This window comes from Prunus avium, chromosome 2 (genome assembly GCF_965620075.1).
Source record: "Prunus avium chromosome 2, drPruAviu1.hap1.1, whole genome shotgun sequence".
In the NCBI taxonomy this organism is placed as follows: Eukaryota; Viridiplantae; Streptophyta; class Magnoliopsida; order Rosales; family Rosaceae; genus Prunus; species Prunus avium.
The window spans coordinates 25,366,278-25,383,588 of NC_142285.1; the positions used below are offsets into that span (position 1 = coordinate 25,366,278).

The 17,311-nt window shown below is 36.9% G+C and overlaps 2 protein-coding genes across 3 annotated transcripts; one reads left to right on the forward strand and one right to left on the reverse strand.

The window, feature by feature from the left end:
* Positions 1 to 4,984: 4,984 nt before the first annotated feature.
* On the reverse strand, positions 4,985 to 13,202 carry LOC110751478 (LEAF RUST 10 DISEASE-RESISTANCE LOCUS RECEPTOR-LIKE PROTEIN KINASE-like 2.2). Its single transcript, XM_021951952.2, has 6 exons — positions 12,382 to 13,202; positions 7,297 to 7,329; positions 6,804 to 6,833; positions 6,586 to 6,618; positions 6,446 to 6,475; positions 4,985 to 6,296 (listed from the first exon to the last, which is right to left on the reverse strand). Exons 1-6 carry the CDS (start codon positions 13,148 to 13,150, stop codon positions 5,173 to 5,175), a joined length of 2,019 nt encoding a protein of 672 aa, XP_021807644.2. The 5' UTR covers positions 13,151 to 13,202; the 3' UTR covers positions 4,985 to 5,172.
* A 277-nt stretch (positions 13,203 to 13,479) lies between these two features.
* On the forward strand, positions 13,480 to 15,962 carry LOC110751477 (rust resistance kinase Lr10-like). Of its 2 annotated transcripts, none has more exons than XM_088247863.1 (3): positions 13,480 to 14,403; positions 14,567 to 14,593; positions 14,690 to 15,962. In XM_088247863.1, the coding sequence occupies exons 1-3, from the start codon at positions 13,713 to 13,715 to the stop codon at positions 15,793 to 15,795; spliced, it is 1,824 nt and encodes a 607-aa protein (XP_088103989.1). In that variant the 5' UTR covers positions 13,480 to 13,712; the 3' UTR covers positions 15,796 to 15,962. The 2 variants fall into 2 exon arrangements, with proteins under 2 accessions (XP_088103989.1, XP_088103990.1); XM_088247864.1 differs by having other exon boundaries at positions 14,266 to 14,403; positions 14,512 to 14,593.
* The last annotated feature ends 1,349 nt before the right edge of the window (positions 15,963 to 17,311 follow it).

The following is a 17,311-nucleotide window of genomic DNA, read 5'->3' on the forward strand; positions in this document are numbered from 1 at the left end:
GTATGTTTTGTGATTTTTATTTGCTTTAATACCCTTCATTTGTTGTTATGACATTGTTTGTGGCTAATTTTTAAACATTGAGGACAATGTTCATTTCTAGGTTTGGGGGTATTGGAGTTTAGCAAGTAAATTTGGTTTTTCTTAAAATTAAAAAAAAAAATTAAAAATAATAATAATTGAAAAAAAAATTTTTTTTTTTTTTTTTTGCTTGTTTTTATTTTAAGTATTGTTTTGTTTTGTTTTTGTTTTGAGTCACTTTCCGAACACTTATGATGAGATAGTGATAAATGTTTGCATGACTTAAATGAAAATTGGATTTCATTTTATTTTAGTGTTTTTTTTATTTATTAAAAAAAAATTAAAAAAAAAATTGGCATTGTTCTATCATGATATGTTCGAAACCTTTGCACTTGCCATTTGTTTCATAATTTTCCAATTAAAGGATTTGCATGACCCAAAGAATTGTATCAAGCACAAATTAGACTTATATAACCATATAAAGTGAGCTTTTGAGCCTTGTACTTCATTTCATGAGTGTTATATACATACTCTTATTTTCTTGTCATCTAAGTTGTTGTTTGATCTCATTATTCATTGATTTGGTTGAACACTTAAAAGTCATTCATTCTTGTGCAATTTGACTTCATGACATTTAAAGAAATGATATTAAGGCCTTCTTTGGATCGTTTGTGCCTTTCAAGCTAACCTTATGCATGCTTAAGCATGATTTTCCATTGTTAACCATTTTGAGCCTACATGTAAACCTTTTTCTTTCATTTACCAATTATATTTCCTCGCATTAGCCTGAAAAACAAATATTTACCTTTCTAAGGAACTCATGAGCTTTAATTGAGATGTGTTTTTCACACTAAGTTTGGGAAGAGGTGTTACATTTCGAAGAAAAAAAAAAATTCACACAATTGGTGAAAGAAAAGAAAAAAGTTGTGGTTGAATGAAATTTCATTTTTGGGCCTTCAAAATAAATTGGTGTTTGTTGAATTAAAGGAAATGAGTGAATCAATGTAAATGAAGGTATAAGGAGTTTTGATCATGTAAAAGAAAAAAAAATCTAATCGTGATGATTCGAAGTCTTGTAAATAATTATTTTATGCTCTTACATTGCGAGTTCCTTGGACTTTGTATTATCCGTACCTTTCATTTCTTACTCACCTTACACCCTTGGCCCAATTACAACCTATGTTAAAGACCTAAATTGATCTTAAATGTCATATGGTTGAATTGCATTCATTTTTCTACTTTTAAGTGTTTGGCATCCTTCTTGAGATCATATTAATGCAAGTTCTTCATCTTTCTATTTCGAGTTAAGTCCTTATGGTTTAACTCTATTCTCATGTTTATAACTGAGTGATGCATTATAGCCCTCTTCTGAGTGATTCATTTGTGAGAGGACAACTTTGGTGAGATTTGAAGTTGAACTTATGCTTTGTATGATTTTTGAAATTGTGTGAAAACTAAGATTGGGGAATTTGTTGCATTTGGCTATCACACTACTACACTTTGAGCATATTGTGTTTAGAACTTTGCCGCTTTGTAAATAATGTCTAAAAATTGAGCTTTTATTGTTAAAACGTTTAAGTCATGTGCATGAGTCATTTCTCTTCAGAAAATGTTCGGAAAAATTGTTTTAAGTTCTTTGTGTTTTTTGTGTTTGTTTTTGTTTTTAGTTTTGCTTAAGGACTAACAATCTTTAAGTTTTCTAATTACTTTGTTTTACAGAGTCAGTAAAACGTTTGTGGGTATCGTATCTGTTAAACCCTCAGGAGACACAACTCCTCCTACTAGGGATGCCTAGAGGTTTAAAGGCTTGTTGCATATGCTAAATGCAATCGAGTTACCTACGAAAGTGGTTTAGTTAACTTCTAGTTTTGTTTTTAACTTTGTTTTGTGTTGTTTTGCTCGAGGACTAGCAAAATCTAGGTTTGGGGGTATTTGATCGGTTCATAATTGTATATTATTTCTTACCCTTCTAGCTTATGATTTGGTTATGTTTTTGAGTTAAACTTGTGCTTTTAATCCTTTTTGTGTTTATCTTTCAGTTAATTGAGCTTTAGGTAACAATGATGGCTTTGGAGAACATAATTCATGCAATTCAAGCATGTTAAGGCCTAATTTGGATGAATTGATGAAGAGCTTAAAGACAAATTCATTATGGCTACAGCCCCCTGCCAGTCCAGTTCCGTAGGTCATATTGCAAGCTTTGTTTCAGCCACCTACATAGCTCGGATGAGGCCGCATTCTTCATGAAAGTTGTTCCAATGGGTGTGTACTATAACATATCCAAATTTCAGGCCCATTGGATAAATCTGGAGTCCGTTACCTAGCAAACACAGAGCCATGCTCAGGATGGATTGTTTTCAGCGCGGAAAATGAGTTAGCAATTTGTTTTGGCCTTAACTTCTTACTCCGACCTTGGATTGGCCCAAATAACATATGGCTGGAAAGAAGACATTCTGAACTTCAATTTCAAGTGCTTAAAGTCCTAATTTGATTAAGAGAAGCCCAAGTTGTAAGCCCTTGAAGTTGCTGGTCATGCTGATCTCAGCATGTGCTGGTTGGATGCTTGGTCATGGTGAGCTAGGCATGAGCTATCATTTCTGGTTGGAAGCTTGGTCATGGTGACATGAAGATGAGCTAGGGCTGCTGGTGGGATTTATTGGGGAAGTGCATCAACCATTAAAGATTTTCTAATACAAGTGCATCACCCAATTTAGATTTTCTAATACAAGTGCATCAACCATTTCAGATTTTATAAAACAAGTGTTGTATGCATTAGCCATATTGAATTCAGATTTTTACTTCTCCTAGGCCTATAAATAGGGAGGTTCTCTAAGCTTGTAATAACACCCCAAGGGGGGGAGCTCTCAAGCACTTCTCTAGAGCTCCCTTCCCTTCTCTCCCTCAAATTCTCTTAGTTTCCCTTTGTAGTTCTCAATTGTTGTAATGAGATCATTCTACTAAATTTTCTTTCTTCTAAATTCTCAAACACTTCTCCCATCCTTCATCAAATTCTCTAAACTACTCAAACACTTTCTCTTCCAAAATCCACAAAGTTCCCAAACACCACTTTCCTTACTCTTCCAATATTCTCTTCTTCAAGTCTCCATGTTCTTCAAACACTTCTCCACATTCCTTCATCAAATTCTTCAAATTTCTCAAACACATCTCTCTTCTCTTCTCCTAATCCTCAAAGCTCTCAAATACTTTCTTCTCCCTCTCAAAGTTCTCAACACTTTCTTCTCTTCCTCAAAGTTCTCTTAATTTCCTTAATGTTTTCGTAGTTGTAATTTATTTTTCTTGTAATGTACATTCTTTCTTCTTGTTTTGTTTCTTTTGTTTTTATTTATGTTTTGTGTAGGAAAACTGAATTGGATCATTCAATCACCAATCCCTGTGGAATCGACCTCGCACTTACATACGCTAAACTATCAACGGTTCGTGCACTTGCGAGTATCACAAGTTGAGGATGCAGTTGAGCCCATTTTGGTGCAGCTGAATCTACGCAACACACCACTTAACCATTCTATCCACATTCAACCATCTCGATGCACGGTAGACCGTGCTGGCACGCCCGCGCACAACCGCACCGCACCCAAAAGCAGGACGCCGCGTGTCGAAGCATATCCCCTCAGCCCGGCTACCCATGCCGCGAGATCTGCGCGGTAGACAGAGCCTTATGACAAAAATATACCCCTTACACTAGTCGATTCAAAGAGAATGACATCACGGGTAAAACTCATAGCTTTGACTTATGGGCTTTTACGGGCATCCGAGATCGTTTACTAGCCTGAAATTCAGTTTTAAAATTTTTACAGCTTTTGGAAACTCTGTTATTTTCCTATTTTAATTCCTTTGTTATTCCTAGGGTTTCTAGGAGTATTTAAACATACTTTACCCGTGGTTAAGGTTATGTTTTTATTTCCAGTTTATCAAATAAGCCTGAGGTTCTCTCATATTTCTCGATGGATTCTAGAGTTACATTTTTTAGGCTAAGGTTTTAGCTGATCAATTGTCATGATGCGTCAGTACTATGTAGAAGAGATGACGGAAGCAATTAAAGAGAAGTTGAAGAGATGCGCGCACAAAAGCAAATCGAGTAAGCTGCAGATTTGGCCTCCGAGCTCAAAATTGGGCCCATGACCAATCGATTCGAAGAGAATGGCGTCATAAGTAAAACTCATCGCTTTGCCATGATGTATGGGATTTTTTAAGCATCCGAGACGTTTATAAGCTAGAAATTCAATTTTAAAGTTTTTACTGTTTTTGGAAAGTTTGTTATTTTCCTATTTTAATTCCTTTGTTATTGCTAGGGTTTTCTAGGAGTATTTAAACATACTTTACCCTTAGTTAGGGTTATGTTTTTATTTTCAGTTTATCAAATAAACTTGAGGTTCTCTCATATTTCCTTATGGATTCTAGTGTTACATTTTTAGGCTAAGATTTTAGCCGATCAATTGTCACGTTGCGTCAATACTGGTGTATAAGAGATGGCGGAAGCAATTGAAGAGGACCTAGAGTGACACACGTGCAAAGGCAGATCGAGTAAGGTGTAGATTTGGGCTCTGAGCTTAGAATTGGGCCCATGACCAGTCAATTCGAAGAGAACGAAGTCATTAGTAAAACTCATCGCTTTGCCATGATGTATGGGATTTTTCTGGTGTCCGAGATTGTTTACTAGCCTGAAATTCAGTTTTAAAGGTTTTACAGTTTTTAGAAACTTTGTTATTTTCCTGTTTTAATTCGTTTGGTTTCTAGTTGTATTTAAACATACTTTTCCCATAGTTAGGGTTATGTTTTTATTTCCAGTTTATCAAAAAAACCTGAGGTTCACTCATATTTGCTGGTGGATTCTAGGGTTACATGTTTTAGGCTAAGGTTTTAGCCAATCCATTGTCACGCTGTGTCATTAACTTTTATAGTGAGTTAGTTTTTCCTCAAAGAAAAAGAAAAAAGATGCATTTTGTTTAATATTTTCCACGTAATAGTAGGAAGCCAGAGTTTAACAATAAATTATTCCATGCAAAGGAGCCACTAGTGTAGTGGTTTGAAACAATTGCTCCCTTAGGCAAGGTCATTGGGAGTCCTAGCACTGGTGTGTGTAGGTCCTCCCACAAAAAAAACAATAAATGATTGCATTTTCTAAAAATTTGATGATCACCTAGCTGACAAAGTCCATGTTAACTCCCCGTTGGAACCTAATAAGTTCAAATTTTCTTGAACATCACCTACATGCATCTCCTGTGGATACAGAAAAGGTCTGATAGGCATTTTTAGGCATTCAACATCTCCTCTTAGCATTTCTATGACTTTGTTCATGGAAGGCCGATCACTTGGCTTCATTTGAATACACCACAATGCAGTTATAACCATCTTTTTTATGATTTTCTTTTCCTCCTCATTAAAATCTCCCATCTCCAAGTCATTTCCCTTGTCATATTGGTCGTACGCCCATAATGGGAAGTAAGTTTGGCTTGAACGCCCTCCCATTGAACTGAAATTCTTCCTTCGGCTTGCCATTTCCATAAGCAACATTCCAAAACTATAGACATCAGCTTTGTATGAAACATCTCCAATATTTTTGTAGAACAACTCAGGAGCAATATAGCCCATTGTTCCCCTTGCTGCCGTCAAAGAGACAATGCTATTATCTACGGAATATAATTTCGCAAGCCCGAAGTCAGAAATCTTTGGGTTAAAGTTCTCATCAAGAAGAATGTTATGAGGCTTGATATCAAAATGTAGAATTTGCATGTCACAACCTTGATGCAGATATTCAATCCCTCGAGCCACTCCGAGAGAAATCTCATACATTTTCTTGCAACTTAAAGGCATGTTTTCCTCTTTGGAATAAATATATTTATCGAGAGAGCTATTTGGCATGAAGTCATATACTAGAGCACGATTTAATCCCTCAACACTATAACCAACAAGTTGCACCACATTAGCATGGTGAATCCTTCCAATAGTAGCCACCTCACTTGTGAAGTCTTGCCCATTACCTTTGGGCTTGCCCAAGAGTTTAATTGCTACAAAACGGCCACTGCGCAACTTTCCTTTGAATACAGAGCCATAACCACCTTCACCTAACTTGTCCTTAAATTTACCAGTCATCTTTTTAATTTCTGAGTAAGAGTACCTTATTGGCAAGAAGTTGCTATCACTTTGTAGAAAATCTTCTATGATGCTATAACTCGACAAATGTCTTCTTCGCCATTTATAGATCACGAACGCAATCAGACATGGAACCCCAAAAATTAGTCTTGCTGAAAAAAATAAACCTGACAAGAGATATATACCAAAAAGAATCATGAGAAAACAAATTTATTGGTTAGATCAACTAATGCTTTCAACATTTTTCTTGTTGTTTTGTTTCAGAAATATGTATTCTTTGATGTCATTCAAGGGTAATATATACAAAAGCTCTTACCCAAGCAAATGAGTGGCACCCATCCACTTCCTGCAAGAAACATAGCAAAAGTGGGGACAAAATCAAAGACTTGACTATAGGTTTTCGAAAGGTGAACAAAATTCAAGAATTGATTATATGCAATAAATACAAGATCTTACTGATGTTTTTGAACGGAAACCATCGAGGTTTCCCTGCAAGAAATACAACAACGAATGTAAGTAAAAACAAAGACTTGACTGAGTTTGAATTGACCTTTTTTTTTATATTTATTTATCACAAGTTCATTAGTATCTCACAATTGCCGTGATGTAATTGACAAGAAAGAAAACGGAAAAGAAAAAGAAATAAAAGAAACTTTTGGGGAGAAAGTCCTTACCAATGTACACGTGTCCACGAAAAAAGAAAGCTATAGTGACCAAAAAAAAAACCAAAAGGAAAACCAAAAAAGAAACAACATTAGCACATCAAGTCATTACAATTTGAAATACCTCTATTCCAGCCACAAACTGCATCATTGATCATGGAGGAATTGTTTTGTTATGTCTTGTTTTGAGCAATGTTCTCTTCCGAGACAAATATTTATGTTGTTAAATTGTGAATATGAACACTTATGAAAGAGTCAAATTTATGTATGGAATTCACAATCTGACGAGATAAAGCGGTTTATATTGCCATACAATTTAGAAAGAAAATTACATCTTATTTTAAACTTTTAATTGAGGATTTTGTTATAATATTTGGTATCACATTTCCTAGTGGAATCAAGCCTAAATTGAATTGGAACATGGGTAACAAGCTCCTTTTGTAGGTTCATTTTACACTAAAAAAATAAAAAATAATATATTGCCAGATAGAGAGAGTGCCTTTACCATAAATAGCCTCGCATAGAAATCGAAAGAAACCTACACAAACAAAGAAGAAGAAAACATATTAGCACACCAAGTCCTTGAACTTAAGGATCAATTACATTTTCCATTCTTGTGGTTTGATATACGTACAATTTGCCTGCGTCTATTAAAAATTGGCAAAAACAACCTTAAAGTTATGAAAGTGCTCTTATAGCAGTCACTATTACTTACCCTTGCCCTTTACCAAGGCACCATGAATGAAAGTGCTCTTATATGAATATTAGATTGATGTCAAGTGGGCCATTTTTCAATCCTCTTTTTATTTGTTGTCCCAATGACATATGGTGATCCACTAGAATGAACTTGGCTCTACGTAAGCAAAACATAAGCCGCAAGCCAGCAGCTATACCGGAAAAAGCAAAGTTTAACTTGAGGGTGCGTAGTGACTAATGATGTAAGAATTCTTAATTTAGGGTTTTCAATGCTAATTTTTTAAAAGATTGCTGTTCAGCTTTTATTATTTTTCTTGAAATTTGTTACATCTTAACCCAAGGAAAAAAAGTTTACCAAAGACTTCCTCTGTACCTGATAGTTTGATTATCTAGTAGTATCCAATGAGAACTTTATCATGTGCTGTAAGTTTATATATAATCAAAAATTTCGTAACACATTTAATTATGAGGTACATCGAGGAATTGTACCTCAAGTAATTAAAAATATTTAACTACTTGTACCTCAAGTAGTTAAATATTTGAAACATAATATATTAAATAAACTTAAGAAATTAAAAACCTAAACCCTAGCCGCCGCCATCCCAACTCCCTGCCTTCTTCTGGTTCTTCACCCAACAGATCACATCAAACTAAGAAAATCAACTTCCAAGAAATAAAATCAGAAAACCAAACCAAGTAATCAAAAGAATCATATCAAAAATCAACCCTCGAAACCAAATCATACCCAACCATTCTTCAGCCACCCAACTTTCTCTACACACTGGACACCAGTTTCACCACAGCCCCCACCCCCAGTTCAACCGCAACTTCCTTCCAACCACCATCGAGGCCACCCCCATCCAATCCCTCACCCCATCACCCCAAACCGACCCAAGATTAATCTCCCCATCCAAACCCTCACTGTGGTAACTAATCAAAATCAATCAAAAAATTGAAAAACAAACCCACATCTCAAAGAGAGAGACGAAGAGATTTGTGGGTATGTGGATTGGATATTTGGGAGATGGGTGTTGATTCAAAGGTGTGGGTAGTTTGGTTATGGGGTTTGGATCTGGTATCAAATGATGTAAGTTGTTATGGGGTGGGGGTTATGGGGAAGAGAGAGAGAGAGTGGCAGGGCAGGCCTGTTAGAGGTGGTCTGAGAAATTGTTGAACCGAAGTGACAATGCCAGCGGGATTCAGGCGGCCATGGTTGTTGTTTACTGGGGTAACTCAGGGTGGGGGGCCTGGAAAGAGAGAGGACGAGAGATTTTTTTGGTTCTAAATTTTGATTTCTAATGAATTTAATTTAATATGACAAAAAAAATATGAATTAAAATTATAAAATTGAGTTTTTAATTTATAATTAATAGTTTGACTGGAAATTGTTGTCCTCCCTGGAATTCAGACTAACTGTGATAAATATGCGTGACAAAAAAAAAAAGTAAAGTTAGACAAAACGAGTTTCAAAGCAAAGTGTAAAAATTTCAAAACAAAACTCCATTGTTTAAGCCTCAAAATGAATCCCAAGAATCAAAACCCTAAACTAGAATTCAGTTGTTAAACAGTAGTGTTTAGCCACCCCATGAATTTTATAAAAATACCTAGCTTTCCAAAAATTGTGAAATTTCATAAGCATAAGTCAGAGGTCTTAATCTACGTATTTTACAAATATTGAGTCATTTTATTATCGAATACTAGCCCAGTTAAGACTCCCAATCTGTTCCTGACTACAGCTATTAAGACATCCGATCCTGACCCAATCTACTTCATAAAGAATATGTAAAGAGTGTTGCTAAACGAACCCTAAAATTAACTGAGTACACCCTACTGTCAAACTATTTATTGAATTACTAATTTACCCTAATATAAAATGACCAAAAAGGATATATTAAATTGTGTACCCCAATATGTACACCATCCTTAAGACTTGACGCATGTCCATTGTTATAATTATGGTCAACTCTTTAATTTTAATCTTTTAAAGTATTTAAAACCAAAAAATAAAATAAAATTTTAAAAAGAGAAAAAAAGCTCTCTCTCCTTCCCGACCCACCTCACTCTGAGACGAGTTGAGATATGCTGTCCCCAAATTCCCAAACTACCAAATCTCCCTAAATTAGATTGAAAACCCACACATCTCTCGAAAGATTGAAGACAACATATTTAATTAAGAATTAAAATCTTTGTTTTATTGCTTGAGCTTTTGAACCCATGCCTTCAAACAAATTGACTTAATTTTTAACATACAACTCGGAATCCAGGAGAAGTGTATTGATCCCAATTGATTTTTGTATGCATAAAACTTAAACAATCAATAACACAAACCAAGTGGTGGTGGTCGCACAGGAGAGAGATAAAAGAAGATGAAGAAGAAGAAGCAAGAGAGAGAGAGAGAGAGAGAGAGAGTTTTGTTAAAATATTATTTTACTTCATTTGTTTATTTTAAATACTTTAAAAGATTTAAAATTAAAGAGGGTGTACCATGGGTATTTTTGGTAGTTAAATAGAGTGTACTTAGTTAATTTTACATTTTAATTTAAACATTATGGTGTACTTAGATCGTATGGTGTACTCAGTTAATTTTAGAGTTCGTTTAGCAGCACTCATATGTAAACGTCCCCGCAAGATTTTATAGTAGCCTTAACTTTTTACATCATATCAAAATTTGAGGTCAAACGGAAGAATATATTAAAAAAGTAAAAAGTCACTTTTTATCCCTATAATTTGCCACTTTTACAACTTTAATCCATATAGTTTCTATTTTGAACAATTCAAGGATAATCAGGAATTTTTACGAAAGATGTCTAACTTCTGTTACTTTTTGGACGTGCTCCTCAAATGAAGGGGCAATTGGGTCCAACCTTACCATACTCGGGATTAAAACTTGCGATGTGAGGTCGGCAAACCACGTAAATATCCCACCCTAATCAAATACTCCCGCCTATCAAGCATTTTGACTTCTCATTTCCTATTCCCTTCCGTTGTATCTCTCCTGAAAAGCTCCTTTTTTTCTTTTTATATGTTTTCCATCTGAACCTTCACTCCTCCCCACCCCATGATTGACCTCCCTTTAATTCTCACCTACAGTACACTTTTTTTTTTGGCTGGTCTGAATCTTCAGTCTTCCCGCTCCCTTTTTAATCTCAATTCTTTGGGGATTACAAAAGGCTTGGGTTTTTACAACTTTTCAACCCAAATTTGTCTTCCAATACATATTCACAAAATTTAGATAAGGATTTTTTAGAGAGTATTTGGAGGAGGGAGTGGGAGATGTGTTGATATGAGAGAGAGAGAGAGAGAGAGAGAGAGAGAGAGAGAGAGAGAGAGAGAGAGAGAGTACTGGGTAAAGAGAACCGAAGGGAAAAGGAAAAGGAAAGTCAATCATGGGTAGGGAGGATTGAAGTTTCAGACTAGTAAAAAAGAAGATAAAGTTGAGTTGGCGGTGCCTGTGGTGATGGATGATGATGATGATGATGAAGCATGAGAGAGATTGAGGTGGATAGGCTGGTGCTAAGAGCAAGTCCACCCCAAAAGGCAAGGTAAGGGCTGCCACTATTTATGTGAATAGTAGCAGCCTTGCCTTTAGTTGGTTCCACCCCCAAAAGGCTAGGGTAAGGGTAAGGAAAGAAAAAAAAGAAGAATTATGTAACAAAATATAAACAATTTAGAAATGCACAAAATAAAATGATTATGGAAGAAAAAAAATAAATATAGAAGAAAATATAAACAATTTTACAAATGCAAAAAAAAATAAAAAATAAAAAAATTTACAATGTACAAATATTGGAAGGAGAAGAGTTTGTATGAGGATTTGGTGTGGAAAGTGAATAAAATTGTTATGTATTTATAAGGAAAACATCCATAATTTTTTAGTATTTTTTTCAATTTTTTTGCTCGCTGACATCAGCGCCTTCGGGCTGAAGCCCAGTCAAGATCTGCCTGTGGGCTTGCCCAGGCTGGTGGGTCCCATGCCTTGCGGGGGCTGTGTTTTGTGCACTGGAGGTCCAAACCTTGTTGTGTAGCACTGGACTTGCTCTAAGGAGAGCAAGGTCAATAGCAGTAAGTGGTTGGACCAAATTCCCCCTCCATGTGAGAAGTACATGTGCGAAAAGTAACAGAAGTCGGACACATTTGACAGAAATTCCCAATTATTCTTGAATTGCTCGAAATACAAACTATATGGACAAAATTAGAAGACTAAATGATAAAAATGAAACTACAGTGATCAAAAATAACTTTTTACCATTAAAAAGTAAGCCATTTAATTATTTGACAAAAACTATAAAGTTCGTACTTTCTTTATTCTCCTGCTTAAGTGGCTTGCATTGTAGGTGTTCGACGAAACTCCCAAACCAAAGTCACCTTTGTTTACACGCATTGTCTGATGTGTTAATTTATATATGTTGATCGTGGAGTATGAGGTGTTAATTTATTATATGTTGATGGTTGTTGAGAAAATTTCTTGTTGGGTGCAGGTGCCTCAGGTATCTTTTATCAATTGAAAATTTTAAAATTTAAGTTTAGGAGTAAAAGATGCATAAATTCAGAAATTTCAGTTTGTTTCTATCTTGAGTGGTAAAGTTGAAAAGCTGAATTAATTCTAACTGAGAGCTTCAATTTTTGTACTTTAGTTTAAAGTGCATCATTCTCTTGCTAGATTGTCTGACATTATTATTTGATACATTGTTAAATGTGCGAATAAGAATCATTTGTAATGTTTATTCTTTCTTGAATGTGTAGATTAGATTCATGATTTGACAACACAAGTATGTTCTTAATACTTCTAGTCAGGAGAAGTCTGAATTCCCCTAACTTCCTTCTATGCATTCTCATAAACTAAAAGTGCAACAAATTAGACATAGTCAAAAGCCATGGCCTAGAATTCACGTACCTGGGATGGTGTGTGGAAAACATTTAAGATTAGAACTCCATTGGCCATGGCAGATGGGAGGTATTTCATCAGGCCAAAATACTCCAAGCTCAAAGCCATACATGAGGGCGCTGTGTATGGATTCATAAGAGGTATTGTAGCCCTTAGAGTAGTTCAAGAGCGCCAAAGCCGACCACTCTGCACTGCAACCCTCGTTCAAATCCCCCACTTCCATAACCCCAACCTTCACATAACTGTACGTTTTTTGTTGAACCAAAGAAGAAGCATTGATATTCAAGCACGGAGCAGTGTCCACGTACAGAGAAGAATTCACTGGATTCGAACACTTGATGTAAAATACAGGTGTCGAAAGCAGTGCAGGTGTCGAAAGCAGTACACGTGTCGAAAGCAGTAAATCTGATATATTATGTACACTATATGGATCTCTAAAAAAAGGTGGAAAATTTTGAGGCATGGAGGAGCAATTGTTGTTCTGGAGGCCAGGATCTACGAGTCGGATTGTTTGGGTGTGGTAGTTGATTGCCTGGACATAGTACTTTCCTGAAGGAGGTAGGTCTACAACAAGTGTAATGTTGTTCTCACAGGACAGAGTATACATTACATTGCCGCAGTGCTTTGGATCATGTTTTAGTCGGAAAGGATAGCTTATGTGGATATCGCCGCAGGAAGAGGCACACTTAGTCGCGTTACCAGTTTCGCCGGATAACCCAACAACAAGAAGTGCTACTATCAAAACCCACCTAGACAAGGCCAAGAACCTGCTCCCCATGGAGAGAGAGAGAGAGAGAGAGAGAGAGAGAGAGAGAGAGAGAGAGAGAGAGAGAGAGAGAGAGAGGGGAGGGAGGGGGGGGGGGGGGGGGGGGGGGGTGGGTGGTGTGGTGTTGTTTGGCATTCAGACTAGCTTTATATTTAGACAGTTTCTTATAAGATATGGTAAATGTGTGTATGAGCACACTTTCAAATTTCCTATTGGATAACATTTGAAACATATCAAAAGAAAAGTCATGCACCAAGCAAGCAATTTAATTATTAGAAGCCTAGGTAAGCCATGACGTTAGAGAGTCAGTCAAATAGTCGACATAAGTTGACTGAAAATTTTATTGTGCCATTTCAGCCCGGTTTTGTTGACTTCTTGAGTTTGATTTTCCTTCTGTTTTGGTCCAAGTTTTGGCCTTGATTTGTATATTCATTTATTTACTGTAAAAGCGCCAAGCTTGTTTCCGATTTCTTGTGAGTGGTCGATTGAACAAGGTCAATTCATTGCTGTACTCGACATATCTATCCAAATACATCTGCTCAGGAAAAAAATCCAGTGCCACTTTATCTCAGAAATGCAGCGATTCCTCATCTCTTGCCTTTGCATACTATATATGGTTTTCGTCAAAGCGGTTGGAGCAGGACAAGATACGTGCACAGAATCTGAGTGCAGTGATGATCATGGCCTGGCTATCCATTTCCCGCTCCACCTCAGACATCATTGTGGTGGTCCTGGGCTTGAATGCAGTAGCAGACAGGAGAAGGTTCTTGAGGAGCAAGTAGCACTAATAAAATTGTTTGTCAAAAGCATAGATTACAAGCGTGGGCTAATCGAAGTATATAACACAGAGGACTGCCTGCTGTTAAAGCCCTTAGAAACCCCTAACATTCCAATCTCCCCCTTCCACTTATTCGATTTCGGTTCCATCATATTTAACCTTACCTTATTCCATTGTCCTACTCTTGCTGGAAGAGATACACCTAGGTTTCAAGTCCCCTGCCTCAGCGGCGGCCCTGGCTACAGAGTTTACGGCTTTTCTTCTGATTCTAGTTTGTTTTGGACCCTTCCGGCCCTACAGTCTTGTACAAGGATGTATGATGTTTTATCAGTTCCATTCGGGCGTTGGAATGGATATGGCAGCTATATTCTTCGCTTCAAATGGTCTGAACCAAATTGTACCAAATGTGAAGCGGAGGGCAAGAGGTGTAGATTGAACAAGAATGGCATCAAAAGTGAAGTTGAATGTATTCACTTGAGGAAAGCAAGTAAGGATTTGTTTCACATATATTCTGCTCAATTTTGTAGAGTTTCCAAAGTAAATCATATTTGCAAACTTGATGACCAATATAATAATCTGCTACCTGCTGGTTCAGGGTCATTTTCAGAAACATGACAATCTGATTTTGAAATTATGTTTATGTTTTATAGGCAAAACAATGGAATTCGTGGCAACGGGTGAGTTATCTAAGACTGGTCTTTTCTTTTGCTTTGTTTCATGTCGAGAAGACGTTGGAAGATGTGTGTTTGCTCAAGGATTGTATTTACTTGCAGGTGCAACGCTGGGTTCATCCCTTCTTTTAGTATTGCTCATTGCAGTGTATCGTATCTATAGCGCTGATCAAAAGGAGAAAGAGAATCAACTGAAAATCGAAAGGTTTTTAGAGGATTACAAAGCTCTCAAGCCAAGCAGATATTCATATGCAGATATTAAGAGGATCACAAACCAATTTAAGGACAAGTTGGGCCAAGGAGCCTATGGAACTGTTTTTAAAGGAAAGCTTTCTTCTGAATTCTTTGTTGCCGTGAAAGTACTTAACAATTCTAAGGGAAATGGGGAAGAGTTTGTAAACGAAGTGGGAATGATGGGTCATATCCACCACGTCAACGTAGTTCGCTTGGTTGGCTTTTGTGCTGATGGATTTAGACGAGCTCTTGTTTATGAGTTCTTCCCCAATGGTTCGCTGCAGGATTTCATTTCATCAGCGGATGGCAAGCACAGTTTCCTTGGTTGGGAAAAGTTGCATGATATTGCTGTAGGCATAGCCAAAGGAATTGAATATCTTCACCAGGGATGTGATCAACGAATCCTCCATTTTGATATCAAACCCCATAATGTTTTGCTAGACCACAACTTCACTCCAAAAATTTCTGATTTTGGTTTGGCCAAATTATGTTCCAAGGATCAAAGTATAGTGTCAATGACTACAGCTAGAGGCACCATGGGATACATTGCGCCTGAAGTGTTCTCTAGGAATTTTGGAATTGTGTCTTACAAGTCAGATGTCTATAGTTTTGGAATGTTGTTGCTAGAGATGGTAGGAGGAAGGAAGAACATTGGTTCAAGCACAAAGAACACAAATGAAATTTACTACCCAGAATGGATCTATAATCTTCTAGAAGGAGGAGATGACCTACGAATCCATATAGGAGATGACGGAGATGGTAAAATCCCGAAGACACTTGCAATTGTAGGGCTTTGGTGCATCCAATGGCACCCGGTGGATCGTCCATCTATGCAAATAGTGGTTCATATGTTAGAAGGAGGAGATAACTTGGTCATGCCTCCTAATCCTTTTGTCTCTGCAGGTCCTACAACAACACATGCAAGCATCCCAGCAAGACGGCTAGAGTTAGAAGCAATTCCTGAATTAGAGTAAAATGTATAAGTATATGTATACGCACCAATGTAAGTAATATTAAGGCTGCCTAATATTGACTACATATGTGCTCGAACTTGTTGAACATGTAATAATTCTAGCCTAAATTGAGGGAGTTGGATATTAGATATTTTATTCAAGAGACATAAGTTTTATTTTTTTGTTTTTTTTGTTGAGAATTTGGGAATCCTATCATTCAATAGAAAGGTGGTCCCCATAATTCTTATACTCTTTAAGATACCCGAAAAGGTCACTAGAGCATTCCCATTGGAGAAAAACTTCATTAGGGAGAGCCAAGCCATGTAGCAGATTGACTGGCAGGTTATACCAAGTTTTTAGAAAGTGTATATGTCACTAATCAGGCGATAAGCTAAGGAATTCCCTACCCAAGTTTTTCTCTCCAATTGATTTTGAGATATCGAAAACTTTCCAAACAACTAGCACTCCAACAACATCAATGGAGACCAAACTAATTATTCGGCAAAACTTTCTTTCAAATTTTAATTGAAAAAACAACACAAATCTTTGTTTTTCAAAGAAAGTATACTTTGAGGTTGGAGATCATGAATCTAGATTGATTTGAAAAAGTTAAAAGTCTCACTGTTAAAGAGTTTGGGTTACTCAACACTCCTTCAAAATTAGTCCAGAGCCAATAAAAAAAGATATCATATCAATTGCTTTCCAAAACTTTGGAATTTTGTTTACTTGTTAATGCTCTCTTTTAAGTTCTTAGGAAAATAAGGCGTAAAAGTTGGGATAATGTAATTTCAACGACTTGGAATTTTGGACTTTTCCTTTATACTAAGAGCAAGTCCACCCAAAAAGACTAAGGCAAGGGCTGCTACTATTCAGGTGAATAGTGGCAGCCTTGCCTTCATTGAATGCTTCTATAGTGAGTGGAAAGTTATAAGGGGTGTGTTTGAGGGGTATCTAAGAGCCGTCGGATAAAATCCAAAGGTGAATTTTCAATGTTGTCTTTTTGGTAAAACCGGGTTGAAATTACCCATACCCAAAGAGGCAATCCGAAAGTGCACAGCACGCTCTTTCATTTTGGTTAACCCTCCTTCCCCGCAAGCCACCCACTCTGCAATATGTCACCCACTCTGCAATACTCTCTCTCTCTCTCTCTCTCTCTCTCTCTCTCTCTCTCTCGCCATCTCTGGTTTGTGGTTATCAAAGAACCAAAATCCATTCGGCAAATATCTTGCAACCAACACAGACACAACGGAGGGTTTTGAGTCTTTTTTTATTATTGACACTTTATCACCTCAAAAATTCATTTTCTGACGCCCAAGTTCTCCTAATTCCTATCCAAGCCGCCGCAACTCACGACCTCAGTCGTCGACCTCCACAGCAAAGCCACTATCGCGACTCCACAGCCAAGCCACATTCGTGACCTCCATCGTCGTTCTCCACAGTGGTGAGTTCTGATATTGGTTTTGTACTCTCTATCTGTTATAAATTCGTTGATCCCCCTTTCTTATTATTGCAACAGTAGGGGCATTCATGGCGCCGC